The sequence below is a fragment of the Neomonachus schauinslandi genome, chromosome 5, assembly GCF_002201575.2.
Source record: "Neomonachus schauinslandi chromosome 5, ASM220157v2, whole genome shotgun sequence".
In the NCBI taxonomy this organism is placed as follows: Eukaryota; Metazoa; Chordata; class Mammalia; order Carnivora; family Phocidae; genus Neomonachus; species Neomonachus schauinslandi.
Genome location: NC_058407.1, coordinates 74,655,026 through 74,675,542, shown reverse-complemented (window position 1 = coordinate 74,675,542; position 20,517 = coordinate 74,655,026). Strand labels below are relative to the sequence as shown.

General features: G+C 38.2%; 1 protein-coding gene across 1 annotated transcript in view; it reads left to right on the top strand.

Annotated features, from left to right (window-relative positions):
* FGD4 (FYVE, RhoGEF and PH domain containing 4) overlaps window positions 1-18,851 on the top strand; it is a 210,040-nt gene extending 191,189 nt beyond the window's left edge. The window contains exons 11-17 of the mRNA XM_021690470.1: window positions 4,964-5,136; window positions 8,798-8,828; window positions 9,044-9,136; window positions 9,437-9,562; window positions 13,745-13,885; window positions 16,670-16,810; window positions 18,222-18,851. Of these exons, the coding sequence (XP_021546145.1) occupies window positions 4,964-5,136; window positions 8,798-8,828; window positions 9,044-9,136; window positions 9,437-9,562; window positions 13,745-13,885; window positions 16,670-16,810; window positions 18,222-18,479 (963 nt within the window). The 3' untranslated portion in view covers window positions 18,480-18,851. The remainder of the gene's footprint in view (window positions 1-4,963; window positions 5,137-8,797; window positions 8,829-9,043; window positions 9,137-9,436; window positions 9,563-13,744; window positions 13,886-16,669; window positions 16,811-18,221) is intronic.
* The last annotated feature ends 1,666 nt before the right edge of the window (window positions 18,852-20,517 follow it).

Sequence of the window (20,517 nt, the reverse complement as noted above, 5' to 3'; positions counted from 1 at the left end):
GCTTGTGTTCCCTCTCTCGCTGTGTCTCTCTCTGTCAAATAAATAAAATCTTTAAAAAAAAAGAAAGAAAACTGAAAATATATGTCTACACAAAACATGTTTATGAATGTTTACAGCAGAATTATTCGTAGTAGGCAAAATATTTGGACGTATGGATATAGTGGTATATCTATGCAATGGAATGTTATATGTCAATAAAAAGAAGAGAATATTGGTACATGCTACATGGATGAACTTTGAAAACACTGTGACAAGTGAAAGAAGCCATTCACAAAAGCCCATACTGTATGATTTCATTTATATACAATGTCCAGAGTAGGCAAATGCAGAGAGGCAGGATGTAGGTAGTGGTTGCCTGGGGCTAGTGGGGAAGAGGAAATGGACAGAGGGTTTACATTTGGAGTCATGAAATGTTCTGGAATTAGAAAGTAATGATGACTGCACAATTTACAACTGTATTAAACCACGAATTGTACATTTTAAAAGGGTAAACTTTATGTTATATGAATTACGTCTCGATAATTTTAAAAAATATATAGATTTTGTCCATATAACTGTAAAAATCTTCATTTGAGCTCAACAAAAGTACTTCACCTCTCAGAGGTTATGTAAAGCAAGGATTATGATGTCCTGTCAGGGTTCAGAGGTCTATTTATTTGAAATACAGGTTTTGTTATTCAGGTGTGGTGAGGCCACCAGATCAGGAGACAGTTGCCATGAGAAACATCGTTATACTCACAGATTCCCAAAAGGAGAGACATGCCATACCATGGGGGTTACCTGAGAAAGCAGCAGGGTCCATAAGGGGCAGAGGGAGCAAGCAGAAAATGTGAGCAAGAGCCTTTATTGTGGGTTCAGTGAGAAGGAATGGGCAAAGCAGCATAAACAGGCTTAGGATTTGCTAGTTTAAATAATTCCATCAGGCTCTGGGGTACTGGGGCTGTTGTCTGGTACCTGGCCCTGAGGGGTAGGGCAGGGGAATAGTGGCCCAGGAAGAGCTCAAGAAAGGAGGCAGTGGGGGTTGGGCTCTGGATGGGTTGCTTTCCATATGAAAGGCATGCTTGCAGGTGAGTCATTTACTACTTATAGGAAGTGGGTAACCCTAAGAGGGACAAGTCCCTCCATTGTCAGCAAAGCCCCAAGATGTCAAAGCATCAAAAATACAGATTAAAAAGACATACTTAATATACTATTTTGGGCAAAATGCGTAGGAGTTAATGTCTTCCCTTTGCCTTTACCCTTCTTTTAGGTGCTTAGGTAGTGCTCCTTTCCCCTCTTCTGGATTATATTATAGTTTCAGTAGTTAAGCTTCTAGCTCTGTGTCTTAACCAATTGCCTGGGTTTAATTTTGACATTTGAGAATTATTCTGGAAATAGTTTAAGGTTGAACACTTTGTTGCAGAGCCAAATTAAGTAGCTCTTTGGAGGACAGATGGCAAATAGCCTTGGGGGAATACAGCCATAGTGACTTTGAAGAAAGGACCCATCTTGTTCCAGTTATTATGAGCTATCAAACCTCTCTTGCCATTGCCTCCCGGGAGAACAGAGTCCTAGAGCAGCAGTTACCGGAAAGGCGCATTCGTCTTGTGAAGACCATCTTAGAAGCATTTCTGTAGGTCCATTCTAGTAATCCCTGCACGCCTCCCACCTCCACGCCCTGCACTGTCCTTGTCACACACTCTCTTCACAACACCCTTTTCTTCCGATAGAGCATCTTGGTTTTTTGTATATAGAAACTTCAGAAGTACCGTTTTTATTTTTCTCTGTCTCTAGGAACAAAATGAGGGCTAGTTTTCTGTATCCTACTCTGGTGATCTTACATTTCTCTAAAAGGCCAAATTGCATGTAGAATCTGATTTCAACCTTGAGCTGACCTTCACGTGTTTGCTCATTTGCTTGCCTCCACACCATGCTTTTTTCAATTACTGCAGGATACTCTGTTGACTAAATTAAATAACCACACCTGACATCTGAAAGTTTAAAAAAAAATCCCCAAATTATCCTGTAGAATGACCCAAGAGATTTTATTCTTGGCCCTTTGTTGTTCTCGTCTTTATTTCCTTATAACTTGACAGATTTCAGTTTTTCCCCCTTGACTCATTTAAACTTTGAATACAGAGCAGGCAGTGGAAGTTTTCTCCAACCATGTACTTTTACAAACTTTAAAAAAACTTTAATGAAATTTTCTCTGGTGAAACATGACATTGAATTGTTTCACTCAAATATTTCAAGACCCTTGAAATAAGTAATTGAGGACCACTGGAGATCAGGAAGGGGGACTCCCCCTGTGCTTTTAATAAAATCGGGGCTAGCTTCTAGCTTAGCACTTTCAGAGCTTGCTCCACCAGCCAGAGATCACATGTCTGTAACTACTTCTGGCCATGGATAAAAAGCCATCTCCTGCACTGAAAGGGAAAGCCATCTACTTGGTCGTGCAGTTGTTCTGACTTCCTCTTTGAGCACCGGCGGAAACCCACACGGAAGGTGATGGTGGCTTTTGCCCCAGGAGCAAGGTTCACAGAGGGAACAGAAGGCATCTACTGCTTTGTAAACAATATTTTATATCCTTGTGCTCTTACTTTGACCTCTAGGAAGAAGAAAAATGGTATTTATTGATTTGGAGTAGATTGTGATATGAATTATATAAGGTTAATAAATAGTTATTGAGTGTTTAGAGTGTAAAGTCCCACTTAGGAAGCATCTGTAATCGGGGAAGCATAATCCTGCAAGCATAAAATGGAAAGAGAAACATATCATTTATAAGATAGTCTGTCATCTTGTATGAGTGTCACCACGAAAAACAAATGCCTAGAACTTCCATATTCATGGACTATGTTTCTATAAAATAACAAGACTTTGCTGAATTTTATAAAGTGAACTTAAGTACAAGTATCAGATAACTCAGAAATTTTATGCTATAACATTACATATGTCACTCAGTTTGCAGAAACATGAGGTGGTGGTTGCCATCTTGAAAGTTGAGCCTTGTGGCACCTGGGTGGCTCAGTTGGTTAAGTGTCCAACTCTTGATTTCAGCTCAGGTCATGATCTCAGGGTCCTGAGATTGAGCCCCACGTCAGGCTCCGTGATGGGCATGGAGCCTGTTTGGGATTCTCTCTGCCTCTGCCCCTGCTCGCATGTGCTCTCTCTCTCTCTCCCCCTGTCAAATAAATAAATCTTTAAAAAAGAAAGAAAGTTGAGCCTTGTGCATGTTGGTTGCTGCTCTGCAGCACTACTCACAGCCTTGACCAAATCCCCTTCTGAGAAGGCCTTCATACAAGATAGGAAAAAAATGTTAACAGGAACAGTTAGCAGCAAGCTGTTGCCTTAAGCAAACTGGGATGGTGATGAGAGCCTTTCAGAGTGTTTTCAAATCCCTGAATCCTATGTACTGCAGTGAGGCTGGAGATTGCCACACTTAGAACGCAGTGGACAGTTGATGATAGGTCTTTAGGGTTCTCTTCTAGAAATGTAAATGTGAAATGCTAAAGTGTATTTATTACCCTTTTATTTCTACAGTATCCAGTGTGGAAATGAAATTTTAACACTGGTTACAGGAACTTGGAAAATAACGTACAAGGAACAACTGATAAGAAATTTGCTTTCAGAATGAGTACAATGGGCAGTGTCACATAAACCAGTGGAAATGTTTTAAAAGTCCATCCACATCTCTCTTCTTGATGGCTCTGTGGAGCCAAACAGAACCTGGCAGAACAGGACATTTTTCTGGATTTAATTCTCTGAATAACCAGTGACTTTTATAGATAATAATCCTGAGACATGAGAGGTTACGTAGTGCACAGAGTTTAAGTCCCCAGTTATTCTTGTCTTTGAAAAATATATGTAACTCTAGAAGCAGTGTCAGAAACAATAAATATGAAGGAGGAAGAAGATAAGTATGGACCTTCTTTAGGAATCCGCCTACAAATTAACCTAAGTATTTAGCCTTTCCTCCTTTTGTATGTTTCAATGTGTTCAAAAGTGAATTAAATGTCTTCCCAAACTTACTGTTTGGTTCTGACTAGCAGGGGTTGTTCATTGTTGGCTAGAAAGGGGGCATGATACATTATTTGATTCAGTTTCAAAATAAAGTCCTTCATTTTAAAAGAAAATCTGGTAAAGAAAATCTTTAAAAACTTTTTGCTAAAATAGATGACTTTTTATTCATTTTTTTAAAAGATTTTATTTGTTTGACAGAGACACATCGAGAGAGGGAACACAAGCAGGGGCAGTGGGAGAGGGAGAAGCAGGCTCCCCGCCGAGCAGGGAGTCTGATGCGGGGCTCAATCCTGGGACCCTGGGATCATGACCCGAGCCGAAGGCAGACACTTAACGACTGAGCCACCCAGGCGCCCCAATAGATGACTTTTCTATCCATACATGACAAATTCTTAAGATATAGGCCAATAAAAAACAGTAACTTAGTTTATTACATAGGGTTTAATGTGCTAACCCCACATGTTCTAAACTAATAACTTGATTTTTTTTTTAAACTTAATACTAAACACACTGGCAAAAATAATTGTTAAATAATACTCATTTCCTCTACTAGCTATTGAAGACTTGCTTTGTAAGACACAACAATTAGAAATTTTCTTGCCTAAGGGCTTCAGCTGATATGGTTAAGAACTTCAATTCCTGGTATATGGAAAGTCCTTAATAAATTGTTGAACAATTTTAATTGAACTAATTTTCTTCATAGTACAAAATGATGATTGGTTTACTTAAGTATCAAATATTATGAACCAATAAAGGGAAATATGTTATAAGTGTTACAGTAAGGTAATTCTGATACAAGCATAAAAATCTCAATATAGTATTTAAATACTCTTGCTCACATAGGGGGTATGATATTCCCTGGGAATTCCTTGGAATTTTTGTCTAGGACTACTTGTAATACTGGTCGCTTCCTTCTTTCTTCTTTGTTTTCCTATTTACTGATGTGTGCTCTGTGTCCTTGCAGTTCAACAACATGTTGCTGTACTGTGTACCAAGATTCAGCTTGGTGGGCTCTAAATTCACAGTTCGAACCAGGGTTGGCATCGATGGAATGAAAATTGTGGAGACTCACAATGAAGAATATCCACATACTTTCCAGGTATCTGGAAAAGAGAGAACATTGGAACTGCAAGCCAGGTGAGAGAAGCCTTCCTATCACACAGCTTTACGAAAGCATCAGAATGAGTTGTAGGACAGAATAATTCTGAGGATCTTTCCCAAGTGAATACTATAGACCTCTGGGAATCTGGTTGAACATAAGAAACAGAATCTCTTAAAAGGCAGGAATTGTGTTATCCTTTTTGATTCCTTCATAGTGCCTAGAGAGTAGTTTTCAGATAGTAAGAATTCAGTAGATTAAATTTACTCTTCAGATTTGCAAGGTGCTCAGAGAATGAAGTGGTTGTGTTCAAGCCAGAGTTATGAGCCTTGTAGGAAAGGGTTCTCCCTAACCCTTCCTCCCTCCACCCTTCCTTTTGGTGCACAATGTTTATTGATGCTTTCTATCCCATGCTAAATGTTGAAGCATTAACTGTCAGTCCTTCAGCGGCTCTGCATTCATGTGACTTATTGCCGCTTTGATGGAGAGGATTTTCAGAGGAGGCAGAGTAGAAAAGGTAATGATTCTGCCACAGTTGGAGGATACAGGAAGGCGGCCATTTGGGGTTATAGTAGCCTCTGGAAACCAGGACTTCTGGAAGGGGTGGTTCTTTATAAGCTTTGTTGAGTTGGAAAGAAGTGCTGGGGTTCTGGCATCCCTCTGCTTAACATAACAATGTTTGGAAAGAAAAAAACCGTGAGAACCACTACAGTGGCTCATAGCTACCTCGTGTGTAAACCTCTGGAAGATAGAGTGCTGTCAGGTTTTGAAATATCTACCTTAGAAGACTGTCCTCCATTTATCCTACAAAGGCGTATCATGAAATTTGGGAACCTTCAGAAGGTCACAGATCAGAGGGTTTAGGTACCAGTCTTGACTCTGATGGTTCTGATACCCTAGAATCTGGAGACTCAGAGAGCAGTTCTGTTCCTTTTTGTTCGCTTACACCAATAGCATATGGTTCTGGCTGGCTCAGATGAATTCATCCTGGATATTTGTACTTAGTAACTGTATAAAAGTTTGAAGTTCAGACTTTTAAAAGAGAATAATTCATTTTAGCAGGAATCTGTGCCTAGGGAATTGGTGAAATTACAGTTAAGGGAGATAGGGCTGGTACATTTTGAAGAAGTAGCCCTTTGATTTCCCACAGAAAATCTATACTGAACCTGCCATTACTTAGGGAGCTGCCAGGCGACTGCTCCTATGGATTAGAAGGTGGCATTTCAAGCATAAGTTAAAAGTGTAGAGGACTTAGCTTTGAATGGCATGGCTTTCCTACCTCATGGTGAAATTTGGCCCCAACCACCAAACTGAAGGAAGAATGTATTATGCTGTGCTCAGAGGCTCCTGACCTGAGTCCTCAGTGCTTGACTCACTGAGCGATTGGTTCTGGCAACAGGGAGGACTCATCAATAGTTCTGACCATCAGAGAAGTCTTCATGGCAGAAGAATGAAGACATTGCTACTGTGAAATCCAGCATACTTCCAAATCTGCAAACCTGAGAGAGGTGTTGAAACAGTAAAAGAGAGATTATCAAGGTTTGGGGGTTGCCAAAATGGAAACCCCAGCTGTGCATTAGCAGGTTGGCCTATTTTCTCTTCAGGATAGGGCTGATGCATGAGGAATTTTCTTAAGTACAGGCAATAATCACTTTGTAAAGTTCCAATATGCAGGATTGGATACATTTCAATTGATACCAAAAACACAGTCATTTTTCCTTAAATTTCTTATTCCCTTAATCTCATTGCTATAGTTATGATTATATGGTGAATTGAAGAGCTGAATTAAGTGATTACTTTTCATCTAGTCTATGATTCTTTCTAGAATAAGGACAAACATTGAAAGTCTCAGAACATCAGAGTGTTACAGGGATTACACGGAGCCCAAAGTTGGGTATATATTTGGAGATGTTTAAAGATCATTCACTTCAGAAGCCACCTGGAAAAAAAATGGGTTCTGCTTTTCTTGCTAAATGAGTCAGCCTGAAGACTGACCTCTTACACTCTGCTTCCTCTTTTGTATTTAAAAGAATATTAAGCATTCTGTCTTGTATACTTTTTATGTAATGGCTTTATATTGCTAAATGAATTAAAGAAAACCCATAGTAATAAGTAAATTAGAGGAGTAAAAATTCTGCCATGACTTGAGAAAGTAAAACAAAAAGCATTAAAGTCTTGTCAAGTTTGTTTGCATTTAAAAGACTAGAAGCAGCTAGGAAATAACTGTGATTCCAGAGCAATGGAACTGTTTTATCCAGGCAGGGCACTGCAGTAGAGAGAAATCTCTTTTGAGGGGCAAGGTTGAAACCCCACCCCGCCACTAAGGCTCTTGTTCCAAGGATCCCCAGGTGAACAATAAGCAGAATCTTCCATTTGGTGGCACAGACTCCAGCAGCATTCTTGACACATCATGATGCTCAAGAACAAATCTGCTGGAAAGATGGATGATGTCACAGGAGCAGAGCTCCTGTGTGATCACACACACACATGTGTGATACCTGTGGGAGCGAGGCATGCAACGCTCAGGCTGGAACTTAAGCTTAGCCCTAGCCTACCAAACACATGCAAACAGAGCCCACTCTTCTGGCATTCTTCAAAATTCTCCAGGTTGGAGATACAGCTCTGAAGGGGACTTTTCTAATATACACTGTGACAGCAGCCCGCTATATAAGCTACCTGCATGGGAGATGAAATAAAATTTGCCTCAGTAGGAAAGTAGAAGACTTGACTATAGTGAAACTTCCTTCCTACAAGCATCTAAAATGTTTGCTTTGCTTTATCTGTAATAGGTTAAGTACGGTATTGCCCAAAGCTTTCTAGCAAAATTGTTTATCAAAGAAATGTTAAATAGCCCCCTAAGGCCTTACAAAGATATTTTAGCTTCTAGGGGATAATTGTAATCTTTTCTAAGATGGGTTGTGACTAGTAGCCTTCAAAAGCCTCCTGTGTTTTCTTCCAAGGTGAATTGGAAGACTAGTTGTATATCTGGTACAATGCTAAATTTGCATTTACCTATTTACCTAACATATTGAGCTAGATGATGGTTGTTAAACTTAACATCAGGGCAATATATTAATGGAAGCTAAATATAACTCTCCCAGTCAAAAGTTATGTGTACTAAAGTGGATGGTCTAAAACATTATGTTTAAGGGGCTCCTGGGTGGCTCAGGTGGTTAAGCATCTACCTTCCTTCTCAGGTCATGATCTCCAGGTCCTGGGATTGAGCCCCAGATCAGGCTTTCTGCTCAGCGGGGAGTCTGCTTCTCCCTCTCCCACTCCCCTATGCTCTCTCGCTTGCTCTCAAATGAATAAATAAAATCTTTTTTAAAAATTTAAAAAAAAAAAATTGTTTAAGAATTTATTTGTTCAGGGGTGCCCAGGTAGCTCAGTTGGTTAAGCATCTGACTCTTGATTTCAGCTCAGGTCCTGATCTCTGGGTCGAGAGACTGAGCCCCGAGTCAGGCTCCACACTGGGTGTGGATGCTGCTTAAGATTCTCTTTCCCCCTCTACCCCTCCCCCACTTTCTTAAAAAAAAAAGTATTTGTTCAATTGCCAGCAATTCTGTTTAATTTTTATTGTAACTCCTTCCTAGACATCCCTGGATTTTCCAGAAAGTTGGAACAACATTAAAGCATAGTTTTATTCATGAGGTGTAACTCGTTAATGTTCGTATTCACTTGAATTTTGTTTTGTTTTAGTTCTGAGCAAGACAAAGAAGAATGGATCAAGGTAAACCATATTTCTATTTTTTATTTTTGTTGTTTGGTAACCTTTGTATGTGTACACAAACATGCACATATAATAGTGTACACATATTGTCATCAGGACAAGGTCATTTAATTTTTAAGATCATTCTTACATCATAGATGTTTGTTTCATGAAGCATTTTCATTAATTTGCATGTGATATTTTAATGTATGCTTTGAATCTCATTTATATTTTAGGCTCTTCAAGAGACCATTGATGCTTTCCATCAGAGGCATGAAACCTTCAGAAATGCAATTGCAAAGGACAATGACATGCACTCAGAGGTTTCTGTAAGTTGAAATAAATTCTTTTCTCTTTGCAGTTGCAGATCTGTCTAATCATTTTCTTATCTTGCCTTTTCTCTTTGCAATGCTGGAACTGGCTATTTAGACAAAATCTCATTCTTATATGAATACAATAGTGAGTGCCTTTTTATCCTGCTTAAACTTCTTTAAACCTTTTATTTCTTTTTCTAGGTCATGAGTTTCAAAGCATGATATGAGCAGTGTTGTCAAAATGCTTTTTAATAAGTAAGTAAATAAACAGATGGAAATGACAGTTTTTTCCTATTAAAATTGAATCCTTTTTAGACTGCTGAGCTGGGGAAAAGAGCTCCAAGATGGATCCGAGATAATGAAGTAACGATGTGTATGAAATGCAAAGAATCTTTCAATGCACTGACAAGAAGAAGGCATCATTGTCGAGCATGTGGACATGTAAGTGAGATTTCTTAATGATCATGAAAGTTGCTAGTAACTAGATAAGTATTGTATAATCAAGTTTGAAAAGGCAAAAAAAAAAATCATTCAATAAATAAACCACCTAATTAATAAACTTAATTTTGATGACAGCTATGTGCAAAGCACTGTGCTGCTGGGTCCTGGAGAAAAAATGGTAAGCAAAATGATACCCTTCTTCACATAGCTTACATTCTAATGGAGAAAATAACCAAAGTCAAGTATACAGACAAATAAACATTTCAAATTACTATAAAAACAATAAGGAGGCAATGAAGAAGTTAGAATGGAGAATAATGTTAATGGAGGAGGACTTGAAACCAATTTTACTTAGAAAAATGAAGCCCTGGGGCACCTGGGTGGCTCAGTCAGTTAAGCGTCCAACTCTTGATTTTGGCTCAGGTCATAATCTCAGGGTTGCAGGATAGAGCCCCATGTCAGGCTCCGTGCTGGGCGTGGAGCCTGCTTAAGATTCTCTCTTCCTCTCCCTCTGCCCCTCCTCCTCCCTCTCCCCCTAGTTAAAATAAAAGAAGAAAGAAAAGAAAAATGAAGACCTATCTGAAGGGTTGATATTTAAGCTGGTGCCTAAAGGGTGAGAAAGAGCTAACCATGCCAAGGGAGGTGAGAAAGGTGTTCAGTGGCTCTGTATGTCAGAAGCCCTGAGATAGGAGAAAGTTGGGTCTGCTCTTGAGATGCCAGAGGTCATGAGGCAGGAGCCCAATGAGTAAGTGGAACTGTGGCATAAGAAATAGAGGTAAATAATAACCAAAAGAGTTGATGCCCTTAAGAAGACAAGAGATGGAATGTATATAGCATAAGTGGAAGTTCAGGCTTCTGATGGGAGAGGGAAACTTCCCTCCATTATAACAAAAAGGAAAAAGGAAATGATGGGTGCAAATGTGGGTGTGTTTTTGATTTTGTGGTAGGAAATTTTCGGTATGATGATAACTATGTTGTCATTGAAGTATGAGGAAGAGTCATCAGCTGAAAGAAAAGGGGGAAGGGGTGGAGAGATGGGGAAAGTCAAGAAAGACGGCTCAGTATGAAATAGTTGTCTCTGGGCCAGGGGAGTGAGCCTCCCCAAGGAGCAGGTGTGGACTGCTCTGTGCCCATTAGAGGTTTATGGTTATGCATGTAAAGGGACCCCACAGTCCATTTACTGGCAAGGATTGTTCTCACAAAATTCAACACCTCTGGCCAGAGAAAGCAGGTGACTGGTTTTCAGCAATTTGAGTTGTTTCATATAGAAAGCATAAGGAGGAACAAGGCATGAAATGAAGCAGGAGAGAGAGAACAGCAGATTTTGGATGGCCTTGTAAACCAAGTTGAAGATGGTATACTTTCTTCTAAAAAGCAACGAGTAAACAGAGAAGGATAGGCATTGTAGTGCTGTGATTTAATATATTATTAGTATGCTAAAGTGCAAAACAATTCGTATTGAGAGTTCTCAATACGAATTCGTATTTCGTATTTCTCAATCGAATTCTCAATTCGTATTGAGAATAGATTATTCTCTTACAGCAGATTTATTCTTCCATTTTTGTCCTGAGTTTTCTCTCAGTGAAACAGTTTTGTGATCAAATTCAAGTTGATAAAAAAAAATAACAAATTCAAGTTGATAGGGGCACCTGGGTGGCTCAGTCGTTAAGTGTCTGCCTTCGGCTCAGATCATGATTCCAGTCCTGGGATCGAGCTCCACATCGGGATCCCTGCTCGGCAGGAAGCCTGCTTCTCCCTCTCCCACTCCCCATGCTTGTGTTCCCTCTCTCGCTGTGTCTCTCTCTGTCAAATACATAAATAAAATCTTTAAAAAAAAAAAAAAATTCAAGTTGATAGCAAATAACTTTCTTCCCCCCCAGGGTAAGACTTCTTGATCTGTCATTGAGTTTGCTTGAGATGATTTCAGGTATTGACTGATAGACTTACCTTCAGTAAACAAACAAAAATGTATTTGAATGTTGATTACCAAAATACAAGAATATGACTCGAAATAAATAAGATAGTAGCTGATAATGAATGTGCAGATGCAGGCGTGTCTAGTTCCAAATCCTACAGTAGTTTCACTGTAATTATGAGAAACAATGAATAGTTCTATATCATGAATTTACATGCTGTGAACCTAAACTAAAAGTTTTACTAATATTTTTATGTTCATAAACAGTTTACTACAAATTAGGAAAAATATGCTTCTAGAAGCAAGAAGATAATTATTTTTTTTTTTTTTACAGATTTTATTTAAATTCCAGTTAATATACAGTATAGTATTAGTTTCAGGTGCATAATATAGGGATTCATCACTTACATATAACACCCAGTGTTCATTACAGAAAGTGCCCTCCTTAATCCCCAGCACCTATTTAGTACCCTCCCCACTCCCCCTCTGGTAATGATCAGTTTGTTCTCTATAGTTAAGAGTCCGTTTCTTGGTGTGATCCTCTCTCTTTTTTTCCCTATGTTCATTTGTTTTTTTTTTTTTTTTCTTAAATTCCACATATGAGTGAAATCATATGGTATTTGTCTTTCTCTGACTTTTAGCCATCCTGACAGGTGTGAGGTGGTATCTCATTATGGTTTTGATTTGCATTTCCCTGATGATGAGTGATGTTGAGCATCTTTTCATGTGTCTGTTGGCCATCTGTATGTCTTCTTTGGAAAAATGTCTATTCATGTCTTCTGCCCATTTTTTAACTGGATTATTCATTTTTTGGGTGTTGAGTTTTAGAAGTTTTATACATTTTGGATACGAATCCTTTAACAGATAAGTCATTTGCAAATATCTCCTCCCATTCAGTCGGTTGCCTTTAGTTTTTTTGATTGTTTCCTTCACTGTGCATAAGGTTTTTATTTTGATGAAGTCCCAAAGGTTTATTTTTGCCTTTGTTTCCTTTGCCTCAGGAGACATCTAGTAAGAAATTGCTATGGCCAAGAAGATAATTTTTTTAAACTCGAAGGTTTTTTTCTAACAATTATCCTATAATAATCAGAAAAAAATACTATTCACTAAGAAGTAACATGCATTTGCATTGTACTCATTCATTTATTGGCATTCTGTAAATGTTCATTGGGTGCCTTATGAGCAAAATATACAAGGAGGTTTACAAACATAAACAGTGAATAATCACACAAATATATGATTAAAAATTAATCAGTGCATCAAGAAAAGTAAGGGAACTTCAGTAGCATGGTGACAAGAGACAGTGCTCTATTCTGGAAGTTGGAGAAATCTTCCTTGAAGTGAGATTTGAGTCAACATCTGAAGGATGAACAAGAGTTAATTCACTGAAGCAGAGATGAGAGACATTTCAGGGGCTCTAAGAAGCCAGTGTCACAGGGGTTACAGAGAGTAAGAGGGGCAGATCATAAAGCACGTTGTAGGCCATGGGGAAGAATCTGCTCTTTATCCAAGAGCAAAGGGAAAACTGTAAGGATTTTAAATAGAGGAAACCTATCAGATTAGCATGTTTAAGACAGCATCTGGTGCTGTTTGGAAAATAGCTTGGAGGGATGTAAAAATAGAGGCTAGAGAATGCTCCAGTAAGAATTCCAGTAAGCATGCTACAAGAACCAGTCACGAGACTGTAATACTCCAAATTACGACATTGGTAGCTTGGACTTGGAAGGAAGATGTAGAAAAATAGATTGAAAAAATATCTAGGAAATAAAATCAGCAGGACTTTGTAATATGGTGACTCTATGGGGTGAAGTAGAGGGAGGTGTTGATGACTCCTAGGTTTCTGACTTGCCTTGACTGGTTAGATGGCTGTGCTATTTTCTGCAATAGGGAGCACAGAAGGGAATGGGTTGGGAGGGGTGGGGTGAGTCAGGAGAGATCTGAGGGCAGGGAAGATCAAGATCATTAGTTCATTTGGGGAGTATATTGACGAAACATCCAGAAGTATGAAGGGTAAAAGTCCTTCAAAGGACCAAGCAAGCCTTTGAAGATATCCTGCCATTAGAGTGAGGAAGACAAAGGGTGAACAAGGAGAGCCCATCACCAACAGCACTATAATACCATGATATATACTCCTAACGTTCATAGGGTATTCTTAGTCTAGTATATACTTGTGTTAAATATTTAACTCTTTCTTATTTATTATTACTATAAGTGATTATTGCTCAAATCTTTATGATTATTCACTCTTCTTTTTTTTTTAATTTAAGGTGGTTTGTTGGAAGTGTTCTGATTATAAAGCTCAACTTGAGTACGATGGTGGAAAATTAAACAAAGTTTGTAAAGACTGTTATCAAATAATAAGCGGATTCACAGACAGTGAAGAAAAAAAAAGAAAAGGAATTTTAGAGGTATGGAATACTAAATGTTTAATAACTTTTAAATTTTTATGCAAGGAATGTAGAATTGTCTTTTAACCCTGAAGAATACAAATAGCGTATTTTGTTATTTCTCTTAATATTTAACAATTTGAAGAACAAGCAAGATTCATACTTTTGTCCTATCCTGCTGAATTTGGGGATCATATTCAGTTGTATAGAAAGAAGAGGGACAAGTGCTGTATTTTAATCACATGCATTTGAGAGTGAAATGTTGGTTTTGTGAAGGTGGCTATAGTCAAATATTAGAGTATTAATTGTCTCTTCTAGTGCCCGACTTATAGTATATTTTTTAATAGGAAAGCTTTTCTGTCAATTTTATCATATTGGCTTCAAAAACCACTGTTTGAAATTATTAAAATTTGTATTAAAGTATTTATTACCTGAGAATGTCTACCAACTTATTGCATTAAAAGCATCATTTAATAGCCAGTGACAGTAAGCTGGTAACTGCATTAAAATATTATTGAAATGTCTTGCAAATGAATTCGACTCATGTTTTTAGACTAAAGTCAGAACCTCCCAATCAATCCTGGGAACTATAATGCAGCATGCATCTGAAATGAGTTTTACACTCAAAAGACATTAACATAAGGAATAAATTATGTAATAAGGCCTTTGTGGCAGAAAGTTCAACATAGCCTGGAAAGTCTGTAAAAAATAGGCTCATGATCAGAATTCTATGTATCTAAAGTCAGAGACGTACTTGGTTTATTAAGAATTTCCATGGTTTATTAAGAATCAATAAGCATTCATTTTGCATCTATACAGTGTAAGCATACAAAGGTCATTTCTGTTAACTGAAAAAGAATCCTAAACTTGAGTGTCCATTGAAAGTTAAACTATAGGCTGACAAGCTAAAAGTATAACTCTGAATTCTTCTGGGGTACAGATGTTGCTTGTAGGCAGACCAAAATGGGGCTTTCTCTGGCAGGCAAGGTGGAGGCACATTTCATTGGCCTCAAGACTTAAACACAATAACTGACAAAACTGGCATAATACAATGAGTCAGATAACTTGTGTTAAGGGATGAATTTCAGGCTGTATCTATGAAATAAAAAAAAAAAACTCTAGATAGTTTCTCAAAAAACCTATACTTGGGGGACAAGTTACCAGGTTAACATATTTAATCAAATAAATATATCATGTGAGGTCCATCAGTAGAAGATAATATATATATGTGCACCTGCACACACAAATACGCACATATTTGAAACTGGCTTCATGCCAACGAGTTTGTTATGTGCTTTAGACCAGAAGTCAACAAACTTTTCCGGTAGAATAGTTTCTGAGAGAAACTATTTTAGTCTTTGCAGGCCAAGAGGAAAAACTGAGAATATTACTTCTAAACAAGGAAGAAAACATTTTCACAGTTTTTTAGAAAAATTCAAAATTGAGTAATAACTTAGTATAATATTTTATGATATGGTAATAAGACTGGAATTCTTTGCGGGTAGGGGAGGTAGCAATTTATTTAATTGGAGTCCAGAGTTAGTGTTCACTGTCATCAAATTGATTTTAAATGTTCATCTATAAAAACTATTCTTAGCTCATAGGCCATACAAAAACAGGTGGTGGGCTGGTGGGCCCTAGTTTGCCAGCCAGTGCTTCTTAAACTATCTGTGATGAAGGGCCAGTTTTATTTCCAAACCACCACAGCTCAATATTTTTGTAACATAATCACGTTGCTTGCATGTCATCACAAAGTCCAATTGCTCTAAAAGTTTCTAAGTGCTTACTCTTACTTTCTGAGCTTTATCTTGAATGGGTAGCAAAACAGTCTGAACCAGCACTGTTTGGTGGATGGCATTGAATAGCACTACCCTAAGGATTAGAGCAATTGAAAATAGAAGGAAACCACTTGCTTCCCATAATGTGTATAATAAAATCTATCATTTAATCAAATGGTTTTATTCCCTTTTTAACCAGAGATATATATATCAGGAGACAAAGCAGAAAACTGTAAATGGGTCTGGAAAGTAGCTGTTGCCATTTTAAAAACTTTTAAATTATCTCAGGTTCCAGGACAAAGATAGCTGGTCAGTATTTGCCTTTTTGCTATTGCACTGTTACGCAGTTGAAGCTGGTACAGGATTGTGGTTAAAAGGTCAGGCTCTGGATCCAGACCCAAATGCCTAGCTCGCAGGTTCCTAAATGTGTGCTCTGGGGAAAGTTACTTCATCTCTGAACCTCATAGATAATGAAAGTGGTATCTTCTTAGTGGAGGATTAAATGAAATGATACACGTAGTGGACTAAGAAAAGCACCTGCATAGCAAGCAGTCAGTAAATGTTTAACTTTATTTAAATTTGAGGTCTGGTAATACAAAGAATTAAAATTCACTTAAATATTTTCCCTTGTGGGACACCTGGGTGTCTCAGTCAGCTAACATCTGCCTTCAGCTCAGGTCATGATCCCAGGGCCCGGGGATCGAGCCCCACATTGGGCTCCCTGCTCAGTGGGGAGTCTGCTTCTCCCTCTGCCCCTCACCCTGTTTGTGCATGTGTGCTCTCTGTCTCTTGCTCTCACTCTCTCTCAAAAATATAAATAAAATCTTTTAAAAAATATTTTCCCTTGCTCATGAAAGGGATGAGTATTTAAATAATCATTGCCAATGAACCCTTTTTGGACATTCCCAGGAGACATTTTATGTGAATATATTGTACTTTATGAATATTTCCTTAAGGTGAATTACTTCTCTACCTGGTTCATTTTGTGTTTTCTCTCGCTCACTCTCTTTCCATTATATTTTTCTAGATTGAATCAGCAGAAGTATCTGGAAACAGCATAGTGTGCAGCTTTCTTCAGTATATGGAAAAGTCAAAACCTTGGCAGAAAGCTTGGTGTGTGATCCCCAAACAAGACCCTCTTGTGCTGTACATGTACGGTGCCCCCCAGGTATCTAAACTGTATCTTTCTGAAGAGATGGAGGTCCTGGGGCAGGGGGAGGCGAATAGACACTGAACTCAAAATCCTTCCATTTCTCCTCAACAGAACAAGAGAGCTCAGACAGTTGCATTGTCTTTCATTACAATTGAAAAATAATTAGTAACTAAAATTCAAGTTTATTTAAACTGATTTTTATTTTTTTAACTGTTGGGTTTTTTTTAATATAGCCCATAGTTTCTTCATCCTGTGCATCATGTGCCTTCTCCCCTCCTCTCATTCCTATTCAGTGATTTGAGAAAGGATGAGTTGGATTAGGAAGGGGCATGGGAAGCGGTGGTGAAGCAGAGGGAGATGCAAGGAAGAGAAGGAGCCTGTTTGATGAAGGGAAATAATTATTATAAGTTTGGGGGTTTTTTTCCTGAATGGATGGATACCTGAAAAAAAAAGGAATTTGAGAGGAAGGAATTTAAGTCAACCTCAGATTTTCATTGTCCAGTAACAAGTTTTTGAGAACCATGTATGCATGGATCTGAGCTAAATCTATGGGAGCAACAGACATGCAGGTTTAGCTTCTAGCCAGCACCAGGCACTGTGGGTTGTGTTGTGCTTGAAAAACACCTGCGTTCACCTGGAAATAGATAAAATCTTAAATGTACCTGTTGTATTTTAGCCTGTATCTACATTAAGGGCAGGTAAAATTTTATTTTAGAAATAAACTTAAGGGGTGCCTGGCTGGCTCAGTCAGTTAAGCATCTACCTTTGGCTCAGGTCATGATCCCAGGGTCCTGGGATCTAGCCCCATGTCAGGCTCCCTCCTCAGTGGGGAGCATGCTTCTCCCTCTCCCTCTGCCCCTGCTGTGCATGTGCGTGCTCTGTCATGCTCTCTCTGTCTGTCAAATAAATAAATAAAATCTTTTAAAAAAATAAAAAATAAACTTAAAATACCAAGGTATATATTGTCTTCTATTTCATTGTTTTTCCTATACCCTTTTCATGTCCATACATTGATGCACGAATGAATGGATCACCAAATAAAACTGTGTTTGGTAATCAAATCATCATTAACATTTGCTGGTTTTATACAGTAAGATAACTATTATTCTTTCCCCTTTTCATCTGAATGAAGAGCTGAATGGACTCCCTCACAGAGAGGGCATGGGGTGTAGGGTCAGTGAATCCTAGCTGATTTAGGTGTCTGCTCTCATTCATTCATTCATTCATTCAGCCTACATTTTCAGTGACCTGACGTCTGGGCAGTATGCTAAGGACTGGATCACAGGCTCCGTCCACGGAGAGCTAACAGCACGAGTCTGTGTGGAACAGTGGTACAGAAAGAGGTTTAGTGGGAGCCAGATCACAAAGGGCCACGGATAGCAAGCTAATACATCTTACGTTCCTGTGTACCATGTTTTTTCCTTAGGATGTCCGAGCCCAGGCCACCATTCCACTCCTCGGCTATGTTGTGGACGATCTGCCAAAGGGTGCAGACCTGCCCCACAGTTTCAAACTGACCCAGTCCAAGTCTGTGCACAGCTTTGCTGCAGACAGTGAGGAACTGAAACAGAAGTGGCTGAAAATCATCTTTTTAGCTGTCACAGGTGAGACACCAGACGGTCCCAACAAGCTTCCAACCACCTTGGATGATCATGCTGAACCTAAGAAAAAATCAGAATGCTGAACTCCAGGACCATCCATGATGTGGAGGTCTCAAGATTTACAGCTCAAGACATTCCCAGCCCTCCTTATTCATCTCTTAGCACTTTATGTTGAAAAATATAGGCTCATAAATGCATCTTTTGGGGGACTATTTTCCTACGTTTCTGTACTCTTAGTGAAACTTATGTGCAGAGCCATTCTACCGATAAAAGTTTGAAATAATGTGAAAATGGAGCATTTTTTAATGAGCTATTCCTTGCATATGTACTTTTGTCTTGAACAAAATGGTATCAGTGGATTCTATCACTATCAGGTTAGAATAGGCCACTTCCATCTAAGGTCCTTCCATGTCTTCTCCCTCACAGGTAGGACTTGTAACAGTTTGAAAGATATACCTCCATGTTGCCAAAATAGATCCATGGTAAAAAAAAAAAAAAAAAAAAAATACAGGGACAGTTTAGGCTATTGTATTAACTTATTTAATTTAGTTTATAAAGCTCAAGCTATATAAATAATGTATGTTCTTTTAAAACAGGACAAGTTGTTGGTGTTCAAACTTTCAACTTATTAAGAAAAGATAATACTTGTTTTTGTAGAAATATTCCTAAGAAGAAAATATCTCAAGAATATAGCAACTATGTGTATAAAGTATTAAATATGAATATAATTATATTATACATGCTTTTCTCTTCAGCTTTAGGTTCATATTTGTCTCTAATTTATTTTTTAAATATAAAGCATGTTTTATCTTGGAATTGAACAATGTTCTAAACTTCAGAAATGTTTTTGGTGATTTATGTTTAACTGATTGACATCTAAGGGTATTGATATTTTTATAATAAGAAAAAGCAGTAATTTATGTGGCATGGGATATATTAGTTCCAACAGTATTTTTAAAGTACTATTTTTTTGTTCTGTGCCTATTTAAAACAGTGCCTCTCTTTGAAGGTGCTAATAATACCTATTTAAATTTATAATGAGGGTTTAATTAATGCTTCAGTCTTGATTATTTTGAGATAATAATACACTTTGGCCACTAGGATGGTCGAAGTCACACAGGTTATTTTACCTTTCACAATCCTGCAATTGTTGTAGCAGTTAACATCAGCATGTGCAAAAATGTTCACAGAAACCTAAACTGTACAAGATACCTGACTTTATACAGAACTGGGACATATGGAAACTACATTTATTGTGATGTTTTTCTTTTCCATAAGACCGTTCAGCATGGTTAAATGAGGACTATATATAATTAACACTTAAGATAACTGTGGGCCTATTCCTTTGTCAGAGGGGAAATGAAATTCATATGTGATAACCTGTGTTTGAGGGGCAGATACATAGATATTAGAGGAAGTTTATGTTCAACTCTTTAAACCACCTCAGTGAAGAAGAGGAGGGGAAAACAATAATGAAAGCAATATTTTAATGGCAGGTTTGGGAGGTACAAGATGTTTGAAGAGAGTCTGCGCATTTTTCCCCCTGTCGTCTGGGGAATTTTTAATAGTCAAAACATGATTTCTTGTCACAAAGGCTGCTCTTCATTATATTGTGGTTGTGATTAAAATCTCACATTAAGTTGGCTATTTAACCTACTCTTTTTCTCAAACTAGTTTTTTTCCCCATTTACCCTGTTATGCCCCAAACATTATCACTTTTAAATGCCTAAGTCTGCTAGAAATCTAGAAATCCCCAAGAACGATCCTACTATCTTGGCCTTTGAGAATATAATTATACCTTAAGTGTAGAATGGATTCACTCAGAATTTGAGACAGCCACACATTTATTCAGGCCTGTCGTTTTAAGAAATATTTCAAGACTCTCCTTTTTCTCCCCACTCCAAAGGAGAAGGTAAACTAATTATGGCTGACACAATTAGATTGCCTCCTCTATAATATAAAGGAATGCCAGCCATGATCTTTTTTTTTTTTTTTTTAAGATTTTATTTCTTTATTTGACGGAGACACAGCGAGAGAGGGAACACAAGCAGGGGGAGTGGGAGAGGGAGAAGCAGGCTTCCCGCTGAGCAGAGAGCCCGATGCGGGGCTCGATCCCAGGAC